The 12,098-nt window shown below is 37.6% G+C and overlaps 1 protein-coding gene across 7 annotated transcripts in view; it reads left to right on the top strand.

Annotated features, from left to right (window-relative positions):
- Positions 1 to 12,098, top strand: part of nf1a (neurofibromin 1a) — a 374,121-nt gene that overhangs the window by 126,951 nt on the left and 235,072 nt on the right. For all 7 annotated transcript variants that reach the window (XM_072243431.1, XM_072243433.1, XM_072243435.1 and 4 more), the window contains exons 12-15: positions 4,941 to 5,072; positions 9,092 to 9,226; positions 9,889 to 10,002; positions 11,041 to 11,120. In XM_072243431.1, the coding sequence (XP_072099532.1) occupies positions 4,941 to 5,072; positions 9,092 to 9,226; positions 9,889 to 10,002; positions 11,041 to 11,120 (461 nt within the window). The remainder of the gene's footprint in view (positions 1 to 4,940; positions 5,073 to 9,091; positions 9,227 to 9,888; positions 10,003 to 11,040; positions 11,121 to 12,098) is intronic.

Here is a 12,098-nt window from a genome sequence, read left to right as displayed (position 1 = left end):
TGCTACAGAGTCTTAAGTTCCAACTCTGCTTGCCTTTAAGGACCCAAGGGATTCATCTGCTCTTTGATTGAACCTTTCGATTCAGATTTAGATTAGACCATTTATTACGTGTACATTGAAACATACAGTGAAGTGCATTGTTTGCATTAGCAACTAGCACACCTGAGGATCTGCTGGGGACAGCCCATAAGTGTCGCCACACATTCCAGGGCCAATATTATATGCCCACAACCCTCAGCAGAACAACACATGAAGCAACAATAACACCAAAGCAAAACAAGACAAGCAGAACAAAACAGAACCCTTTCCCACCCCTCCCACCCACACAGATAGGCCTCCAACCCCAGGACAGGCTGTCACCAGGCCTCCAGTCCTGACGAAGGGTCTCGGCCCGAAACGTCGACTGTACCTCTTCCTAGAGATGCTGCCTGGCCTGCTGCATTCACCAGCAACTTTTATGTGTGTTGCTCCAGTCCTTATCCCTGGATTCTCAGACTCAGACGTTGGGCTTCCAACTCTATCCTAGGATGCCGATCACGGGTTTCACCTTCAGACCTTGACCTCTAGACTCACACAGATTTCCGACCCCAGTAACCTGGGCTCTCTTGACTCCTGTGGGTCTCTACCTTCAGACTCTGACCTTTAGGCTCAGACCTTCAGTTTTCTCTGAAATTTGCCAGTGTGTCCAGGGCCAAATGTCTAACCAAAAATTTGAAATACAAATGTTTAATACATATACAATAGGTAAGCACTTATGAAGAGATGAAATTATTCTTTTCCCAGAAAAAATATTTGCTGGAATTGATCTTTATCATGATTATTGACAAAGCGATCATAACCCCACCTGTGGTTACAATTGTGGTCAGTTAATTAGAGTTTATACATTCTGCCTTTCCAAATTAAGCCTTCAGCAGAGGCATCTCTGTCCTGAAATTCTTCAGTGGTCTAAATGTTAATGATGGTCCTTCATCCAAGTGGAGTATAAATGAGGTTCAAATATTGCTAAGGAAGTATTCACTGACCTTAAAATGTAAACAAGAGAGCTCATAGTGAGCATGCACTTTTAAAGGATTCATTCATCGTTTCTCTGGGCACATTTGGAAATTGAATAATTTCATGGTTCTTTGCAAGGTTGTTTCCCTTGACCTCAGCCAGGGAAGGATATTTCATTTAAAAAAAAGTGTAAATATATGCCAGAGTCTCATGAGTCATGCTGTTTGTGGAAAGAATTGGACAGAGTCATATTTTAACATGTATATATTCTCTTTTTTTTTCCAGAACAGTTGAATTGTAAATGAATGCTGTTCAGTTTGTATTATTCATAATTCTTAAACTTAAGCTCAATTTGTTTTGTTTGAAAAGAAATCAAATTTTATATTAAGCTTTATAACACAAAGAGTAACTGTATTTATTACCTTTTGGGAATATTTAGGGTGTAATAGAGGTACCTTAAGTATTCTCAAAAGGTCCATAGGTTTCATGGGTGGCAGGTAGCATAGTGGTTAGTGCAACTATTTATGGCGTGGCAGGTTTAAGGTACTGTTTTGATTCCTGGCGCAGTCTGTAAGGAATTTGTACATACTCCCTGTGGCTGCGCAAGTTTCCTCCAAGTGCTCTGGTTTCCTCTCACATTCCAAAGATAGTATTTTAGTGAATTGTGTGTATACTATGTTGGCATTGCAAGCATGGCGACACTTGTGGGCTGCCCACACAATCCTTGCTGATTTAATTTGATGCAAACAATGAACTTCACTATATGATGTTTTGATGTACATGTGACAAGTAAAGCTAATCTTTTAGTCATGGCATATTAAACATTATGTACTTGCAGGTTGTGATAGTTACTATATTTGTGATGTCTTTATAGACTGGTGAAACTTAACGTTATAAATTAAGAATGGGAATGAAAAACACCTCTTGCTATTCTGGTGGAACGTGCAGAGAAATCAGAAACTTTTTTCATGTTGAGTTTATCTATTTATTTTTATTTATTTCAAAATACAGCGTAGAACAGGCTCTTCCGGTCCAACAAGCTGCACCGTCCAGCCACCCACTGATTTAACCCTGGCCTAATCACAGTACAATTTACAATGACCAATTAACCTACTAAATGGGAAATATATTGAGGGTGGGAGGAAACCAGAGCACCCAGAGGACACCCAAAGTAGTCACAGGGGAGAATGTATAAACTCCTTACAGACGGTGCCAGAATTGAACTCTGACTCTGAAGCCCTGAGCTGTAATTGTATCGCGCCATTACATGTGTTACGGATGTAGGATTTTGTGAATACCACAAGTGTGAGTTGTTTTATGTGCTTAGCAAAAGCTGTGGCTCTTTACTTCTATTATGAACAAGCTAAACAGTGACGGTGTTTGTGAATAATGTAGACCAGTTTCTTTGATGAACAATACGTGTCATCTGTCACCCATTACATTACCCTACATGGAAATCCATTTTTTATACAACAAACAGATCCTATATTTTACTTGAACTGCAGTATCCAGTGACAACTCACAGTGTAGGTGACGGCAAAAATGTTTTTGATTCTAACGAGCTAAAAATTATGCTCTTATGTTAAATGTAACATGATAGCTAAGTAGGCATTGCCCTAAATTACCATGGGCTGTAGTTTTTGAAAATAACATTTATTTTAGCTCTTCCTGCCTTTTAAGCCATGCCACATCCGTTATCCCTGACAATCCCAATTATCCCAAAGCTAATTACAGGACAATTTACAATTACCAATTAGCCTAACCGGAATATCTTTAGACTGTGGGAGGAAACTGGAGCACCCGGGGAAATCCCACACGTTCTCCAGGGAGGACGTGCAGAATCCTTACAGACAGCACCAGAATAGAACTCTGCACTCCAGAAAGCCACAAGGTGTAATCGTGTCGCTCTAACCAGATTACACGTGTGTCTAACCAGATAGCTACTGTGGCACAATAAACTTTTAAACATTTTATTGTTGTCTGAAGGCTTCAAAGGTTTAACAAAAGCCTATAGATGTTTAAACCACAGATATTTCTCCATTGGCGGTTTCCATTTGCTACTCTTTTTGCCGGCTCTCCAGAGAATTTTGAACTGGGATGGTTTAAGCCTGCCAACACTCTTCATCTGTCAGCACTGCTCAAGTACAGCCTGATTGTGACTGTGAATAAAAAAAAGTCGAACTGCGTAGATAAGGTGAAAATGGTAACAGTCTTCTTCCCAGGATAGGGGTGTATAAAACTTGAGGGCATAGAATGAAGATAAGCAGGAGCAGATTTAGAGAGGAACTGACGGGTAAGTTCTTTCACGTAGAGGATGTGGAATGAACTGGAATGAGTAAAGGTGGGTAGAATTACAATGTTAAAAAGAGATTTGGATGGGTACATAGATTGGAAAGGTTCAGAGGGATGTATGCCAAACACTGGTAAATGGGACTCGCTCAGGTAGGCACCTTGATTGCGATGGATGAGTTGGGCTGAGGATCTGCCACTGTGCTGTGTAACTTACTCTGTATATTTCCTCCTTCTGACTTTTTAAAGGTACTTTGCCTTATCCTATTCCTTCTACCTGCACCATATACCCTATACAAGGCTGTTAACTGATCTTTTATAGTGGAAAAGATTTCCTAAGACCATAAGACGCAGGAGCAGAATTAGGCCATTCAGCTGATCGAGTCGGCTCCACCTTTCCATCATGACTGATTTATTATCACTCTCAACCCCAGTCTCCGGTCTTCTCTCCATAACTTTGGATGCCCTTACTAATCAACCTCCACTGTAAATATACCCAGTGACTTGGCCTCCAGAACCATCTGTGGCAATGAATTGCACAGATTCACCACCTTCAGTGAAAAATATTCCTTCTCATCTCTATTCTAAAGAGATGTCCATCTGTTCTGAGTCTGTGCCCCCTGTTCCTAGACTCCCAGTATTGGAAAAATCCTCTCCGCATTCACTTTATCTAGGCCCTTCAACATTCAATAGGTTTCAATGAGATCCCCTCTCAGTCTTCTGAACACCAGTGAGTATAGGCCCAGTGCTGTCATATGCTCCTCATACATTAACCATTTCATTCATGGGGACCACTCTCGTGAACCTCCTCTGGACCCTCCCCAGTGCCAGCACATCCTTTCTTAGATAAAGGGCCCAAAACTGCTCACAATACTCCAGGTGCGGTCTCACCATGCTTTATAATTCATTAACTTTTACAGCATATAGTTGGCTCTTGGTTTTTGTATAGCTTTCAAAAACTTTCTCATGTGACGGGAAAGTTTGAATATAAACAAAATACTGTTTGCCATGTCTTAACCGGTTGGAAACTTGAAGGATAGTTTATTGCACATCAGTGAAGTTCAATTATATAATTTTAAAAATTATTTATTTGACAAATTTCTACACAAAGCTGCATTCATGTTAAATTAGTGGGCTGTATCAGTTCCTGGCATCTATTGACAAAGTTCACTTAGTGCTGCTTAGTACAAAATTAGGTAGGATGTTTGTATTTTATCACTGTGATCTGAGTTTCGCTCTAGCTTGATCCAATTCTGGCCACTGGTTTTCTTTGTAATATTCGTCCACTCCCAGTTCTTAAAGGGGAGGATGCTTGCAGCTCAAAATTGCAAGTAATATGGCATCAGTATTTTTTTTTACTGATTGTATATGTAATCATATACAGATAGCGTATGATAAGGTGGCATGTATGTACTTTGTTAATGAAATTACATTGAGCTTTTGAACTTTAAAGTCTCTGAAGATAGAATGATATGTTATAGAAATGTGCATGGAACATGTTATTTCAAGGTGTGCAGACTCTCTGCCCTCTTCTGGATGGTAATGGAATGGTATATTAACACTCAATTTACTGTGAATAGATGCCAGATTATTGAATTGGAGTATGTTTAAATGAAATGTGTCTCATATTTTATCCTTTCTATTCCTTGCATCTTAAGTCTGCAGTTGATTGGTGGCCCAAGATCGATGCTGTGTACTGTTACTCAGGAGAGCTCAGAGGCATGCTGGCCGAAACTCTGAATAGGGTGATGCAGAGTTGCAGCACGCACACTCCCTTGCGTTTGACAACGGTACGCCTAGTAATTGGTACCTTGTTGGATTATTTGAATGTTTCCATTATACCATTTCTGCAGTTTTTTCATATCTGTTTGTCTGAGATATAGTTTCTAGCATAATATTATTTTGAACCATGTCTTCACAAATATATGTATATGTACAGTGGATTCCGATTAATTAGGACATTTCGGGACCTGTATGTTAAGTGGCTGCTCCAATTAGCTGAAGTTTCATGGAAATAATTAAAAAGATATAAAAAAGGACATAGCCATTTAAGTGAGTAAGAAATTATGTACTTAAATGAAATACAGAACAAATCAGAACACTACCAATACAGAACCATAAAGCTATGTATTAGTTCCTAAAAGTTATTGAGAGAGGAATTCATCCAGAGTATGCTGTTGTGTTCTTTTGATTGATGTAAAAGAACAAAATCAGACATTTCAAGCAGATATTGGACTGCTTTCATACAATGTTTTTGACAATTGCATCCTCCAAACCTTCATTTTCATTGCATTATTCAAGATCATTGTCGATACCTTTAAATTCTTCATAGTTTCTAACTTGTTGAAGTAGTGATATCATTTCAGTTTCATTTCTGGCATTTCCAAGCCTGACTGCTTGAAAAGGGAGTGAGCAAAGTAGTCCTGAATTGTCTTAATGCTTATTTCTCACCAACTGTCAGTGACAAAAATCGCTGATTTTTGAACACCAACACACACAACTGATGCTGTTTTCAAAACTGGACACAGTGCCCACGACTGACGGTAGTTTTAGAAACTTCGGCAATGGTCTCTTGCCCCAGTTAACTGGCAGGGTTTCACAAATAAACAAAGGTAATCCAGCTATTTTCTTCATTAGTTTTAGTTCTATAAGAGTTGTCCCAGATAAGTGGTTGCCACGATTAACAGATGGCCCAATTAACCAGAATCCACTGTATGAACTTACACATTTGCAAGAGTTAGAAAATAAGATTTCAAATAACTAATATTGAATGGATCATTGGATTCTCCTTTTTCTGTGGTGAAGATTTTTTTAAAATCTCAGAGCAGTTATTGAATTGTATAGGAATAAATGGAGGTGCAGCAGAAAGTTAATATTTACAGATGTTTTCTGTATAATTAGGCTTGTACAAGAGAAATAATTTTGAGAGAAGAGAAAATTTTTAGTTTTAGTTTTGCAGAGCCTTTTTGAATAGGGATAGACAAATACAAATACCTGTACTGTACTGGCGTAGATGTTAATGATTCTTGCTCTTTTAAATGTTTAAGTCTGTTTAAAGCAAAATCTTAAAACCAACATTAAAAAACCCTGATCATTTTAGCAAACAACTGGGCCAATTTCTTGTGAAAGTATGGTACAAGTTTTTATTTATGAAACGCTGGCTCTTTTTTACTGGAGGTCAAAGATGAGGCATTTTCTGACAGTGCATACCGCACTGAATGTTTAGTTACAAAAGCCCATCATGAAATAAATTATAAAAGTGTGGTTCAATAGAAATTAAATGTAGTAGAAGGTACAGGTTGAGTACCCCTTATCCGAAATGCTTGGGGTCGGAAGTGTTTTGGATTGCAGATTTTTTCAGATTTTGGAATATATGATGAGATAGCCATCATTTCTGACTCTGAAATTATGTGCTACCAGTAAGCTGTCTTTCTCTTATACTTACATGTGTGTGATACATATGTGCATCACATATATGTTCTTAACAGTAAAAATGATTACATACCATAAATATAATGAAAATAATGTGTACAAGGTAACAAAAGCGGTGCATCAGCATCGGGAGAACGCCTGAGTCAGCTGTTGAATAACAACAGACGATGGCAGGCTTTCAGTCTCCACCTACAATTGTTTTGATTAAAAGGTTGCAGTACACTGTATTTGTACTTGCCTTTGTAGTTTTTATGAAAAGTATAAAAGCAATCAGTATTTTAGACTTGTTCTTGTGTTAGATTTTCATCAGCGATGTTCCTGGCAAACTCATTAATGGATTTCTCTGCTGCTTCATGGTCTGCAGACATGTTATTACCACAAAACATTAAAAAATTCTTTTCTTAAATTTTTGCAATTACCTTGCTGAATATTCACAATTACCTTCAATTTTCATTTCGTTCTTTGCTTGTTTCATGATCAGCATACCGTTAAGCACCATGTGTTCACTCCAATGCTGACAAATCCATTTTTTACACAGTGTTTTTCTATTTTTCATTCTTCTGTTCATTACGTATGTGAGGTCACTTCTCAGGACCGTCTCTAGTGCACAGAAACCTGTGCATCACCTGGAAACTTTCCCAGTGCCTTGTGGAATTTTGCATTTGTGATATCATGACAGTGCTCAAAAAATTTCGGATTTCGGAGGTTTTCGGATTTTGGATTTTCGGAAAAGGAGTACTCAACTTATAGTTAACTTAGCCAAGATAATGCATTTAAGTGTAACTATAAAAATATGATAATAAAAGCATTGATTAGTTCCAAACACGTGATCACGTTCCCGTTCTAAAATACAGATACTTTGATTGCTTCATTCAACGAAGCAGTTTGAAAATCAGGTACTGTCTGCAAGTCAGGATATTTTTCTGCACTTGGTTGCAGAGGCCATGGATCTTGTAATCCATTGCAGAAGTGACCAATGAAGCTTCACCCCCATTATATCATTTCACAAAATGAAATGCATCATGTCTTCATCAGACCCGCGGTTTCATACTGATCAGGATAAAAGATTTCATCCAAGTAGCACTTCCATTTATACAAATCATTCAAGTGTTTTAGCTTTTTGGACACAAATCTATTTTTTCCTATTCTTTACTGACCCTGAAAATTGTCACGATTCCGTAGCTGGGCATTAAGAAGTATTGGACAGAAAGAAATGATCGGAGCAATAGCTTTTAACCTTGTAATAACTTGTAGTATGGATATTTGATGTTTACAATTTTTTCACATTGGACACCTGCTCTGTGTGTGTTTGTTTTACACTGTAGTCTTTTTTACACATTGGTGTTGAATTGGTACTACACAACTGGATGGAACAGGTAAATTTTTGTGCTTGTCTATCACTGGTATTTTAGATTTTCAATACCCATTGTGCTAAATTTAGCTTTAGACCACGATGCCCCTTTGTAGATTAGGGAGAGAAAAAGTGACTTATTTTCAGAAATACATGTAAAGGATTATTACTAGATGGGAGCACATGGATAAGTTTACGGAGCCTTTTGAGCTTTTAGTTTGTTGTTTAACTGAAAGCTGTTAATAGTAGTGTTTCTTTTCTGTTGTACACATTAATTGGATGAAGTAATGTTGTCACTCAGTTTTCTGAGGTTTCTAAGAGTGTGGAATACATTGGATATAGGTAGATTGGAGTATTCCGATATAGTTTATGGGGAGGGAAGGGGCATTTATAAACATGCAAAATCTTTCATTTCATAACCCATTTGTAACTATATGTTTAGTGTCACCTGTTCGGTTAGGTAGCAGCTGTTTAACATGGCTACTCTGACATTGATTGGTGGTGCTTTGTCTTCTGCTTTATTTTCTGTGCTTATTGGCTGCTGTCGCTCACATGATCAGACGCCAACCAGTCACTGTTTTGCATGGCAGTGGGCTTCTGTTGCTGTAAGTATGAATCATAGTAACTACCACAGAAAAGCAATTAGACCACTGACTTTTCTGTGCTTAGTTACATTAGTAAACACAATGTAATCTATCTAGGTATGAACACGTAGCATGCATCCACCTTCTCAAATAAAATCTTAATTATTGAAAAAAAATCTGGTTAAATTTAAACAGCTCCTTTTCTGCCATGCATTTACTAATGTTTTGCATTTTGTTTCATTGTTTTATAATTGTTTTTTAATGTACATAGTGTTTTTAATAAGTTGTGCACACATATATATGTATGTACGTCCATAGATGCTAGTGTTAACATACAAATCAGATCTTTGGTACATTCAAAACCAGAGCAGTATTTTATTTAGATGATCAACTGAGCTATCTTGTTTATTTTCATTTCCCTCTTTTCAAAAATTTATTTCAGAGTCTTACATTCAAGGAAAAAATGACAAGCCTTAAATTTAAAGAAAAACCAACAGACTCGGAAACTCGAAGTTATAAGTTTTTACTGTTGGCCATTGTGAAATTAATTCACGGAGACCCAAAACTTATGTTGCATGTAAGTGTAAGTGTTGGAGGGGCCATGAAGATGATTGTAACTGCCAAGCCACTACAATTTTGCGATTAATTAATAAATCTATTCTAGTAAAGGTAACAATATCGATCAATAGTTTGGAAGAAAGGATGCCAATTTTAGTAATTTGCTGATGCTATTTGTAAGTTTTAATGATGCAATATAGTGATTCATCAACACTATAAATTGCAGGAGATGACTTCTAATAGCTGGCAAAGACAACAATATAAAGAAACTTGAATTTGTATTTTAAAACAAACTTTCTATGATTTTCAAGCATTTTTTGTAGTTACCTAGTTGAAGTATGTATTTTCTATCATGTCGCATAATTCTTGAAAACATATGATCCGAGTCATTTTCCTTCTGGTTGAAGTTAATGCAAATACTCAAGTGTCTTATGTGTTGTGGCTTTATTTAATTTGATTACAATGTGTAACTTAACCCTTAAAGGCTCTGAATGGCAATATGAAGATATTCCCTACAAACCGATGAATAAAGAATATCTTCAGGTTTCAAGTTCATGAGATCTCCAATTTAAAAACGAAATGATATTTGCTGTATGAATGTTAAATTTGCACAGCTAGATTTCTTTTTTTGTTTTCCATTTCATCTTTTGAACACTCAAAAATGATTTTTGTGCTGTGCAGAATCCAGGGAAGCTTGGACATGAAATCCAGAACAGCACTGCTGAGCTGATAACTGGTCTAGTTCAGCTGGTTCCGCAGACGAGCATGCCTGAGATAGCACAGGAAGCCATGGAGGTGAGAGCATTAATTCAGAAACAGAATCAGAGTCAGGTTTATTATCATTAACCTTCATTTATTGTCCTTTGGGAGGCACCACCTTTTGAGGATATCTTTGATGGTGGGGATGGTTGTGCTTGTGATGGAGCTAACTGAAACTGCAACTTTTGATCCTGCACATTGGAACTTCCATACCAGGCGGTGATGCTCTCCACCATATATCTATAGACATTTGTAAGAATCTTCAGTAAGATCCCTAATCTCTTGAAATTCTGAATGAAGTACAGCCCCTTATTCAATGTGTTGGGCTCAGTATAGATCCCCAGAGATCCTGACACCAGGGAAGCTGCTCATGACCACTCAATGAGAACTGGTGTATGTTTTTCCAACTTCCCTTTCCTGAAGTCCACATTCAATTCCTTGGTCTTGCTGATGTTGAATGTAAATATATTGAGGTGACATGACTCAATCAGCCAATCTAGCTCACTCCTGAAGGCCTCCTCGTTGCCTTTTGAGATTTTGCTAACAGTAGTGATGTAATTGGTTAATTGGTAGATGGCATTTGAGCTGTGATTAGCCTCACACTCATGACTGGAGAGAGAGAGAGAGAGAGAGAGTACAGCAGTGGGCATCATTGAGTTGTGCTTGTATTGATTGTCAGCGAGGAGGAGAGCTTAATTTCTGATCAATCACATTGGATGTTTCATTAAAACTGTTTTATTTTGCTGTCTTTTGTTTACAGTTTTGGGGAAGAATTTTATCCAGAATATCACTATCTTTTCATATTGCCAATAGAACTACTTTGCATTTCCAACATTTAATTCCTTCCTTGTACATTATGTATACTTAAATGGCAATCCTGAAGTATCTATCCACTATGTCCAAAGAAAAGTAGCTCTATTATCAGAACATTACTACAATGAAAATTTATGACTTGAGATATTAATTTGTTGATTGATTATTGGAAAAAAGAGATTTGATCAAAAGCATTTTTGGGCATTGTGCCAAGTTTCTATTTGCTCTCGGATAAATTTTTCTTACAATTTCTATTTCTAGGCCTTGTTGGTTCTTCATCAACCAGAAAACATAGGGTTATGGAACCCAGATGCACCAATAGCAACCTTCTGGGATATAAGGTAAATCTCTATGTATTCATATACCAAATTCTGCTTTGTCACCATTCCTTTTTCACAATGTAGTACATGTGTTGAAGTTGGTGTTCGTTAGGAGCACCAACATTTTTATTGTGAGTAAGATCATAACACCATAAGACATACGGTAGGAACAGAATTAGGCCATTTGGCCCATTGAGTCTGCTCCACCGTTCCATCATGGCTAATTTATTATCCTTCTCAGCCACATTCCCATAACCTTACTAATCAAGAAACTATCAACCTGTGCTTTAAATATACCCAATGACTTGGCCTCCATAGCCATCTATGGATGGCAATGAATTCCTTGATTCACCACCTTCTGGCTATAGAAATTCTTCCTCATCTCTGTTCTAAAGGGACATCTTTCGAATCGGAGGCTGTGCCCTCTGGTCCAAAGCTGCCCCACTATAGGAAACATCCTCTCCATGTACAATCTATTTAGACCTTTCAGTATTTGATAACTTTCAAGGAGATCTCCCCCCCCCACCCCTCCAACTCTGTCTTATAAGCTCCAGCAGGTACAGGCCTAGAGCCATCAAACACTGACACTGACTGTTAACCCTGACATTCCTGGGATCATTCTCGTGAGCCTCCTCTGGGCTCTCTCCATTTTGTATTTAATGTTTCAGTAACATTTGAGTAATAATGTAAATATATTGTTTAATTCAGCATTCTTTGTTGTTCACATAATTCGTTACAGGTTATATGTAAAAGTACATTAATGGCATATGTCACCACATTGTCACGTCATACGTGTTCATCTCGCTAAAAAATATCAGAGAGTACACGTTTGTCCTGATCTCATTGTGTTTTTCTTTCAATTAGTTTTATGTTTTGCAGTTTCAAAGCAGAACGTTCCCCAATGCCAATACATCCTTTCTTAGCTAAGGGACCTAAAACTGTTCTCAATACTCCGACCAATGTCTTATAAAGCCTGAGCATTACATCTATTTTTGAATT

This window comes from Mobula birostris, chromosome 25 (assembly GCF_030028105.1).
Source record: "Mobula birostris isolate sMobBir1 chromosome 25, sMobBir1.hap1, whole genome shotgun sequence".
Taxonomy (NCBI): domain Eukaryota; kingdom Metazoa; phylum Chordata; class Chondrichthyes; order Myliobatiformes; family Myliobatidae; genus Mobula; species Mobula birostris.
This window is presented reverse-complemented; position numbering and strand designations above follow the sequence as displayed.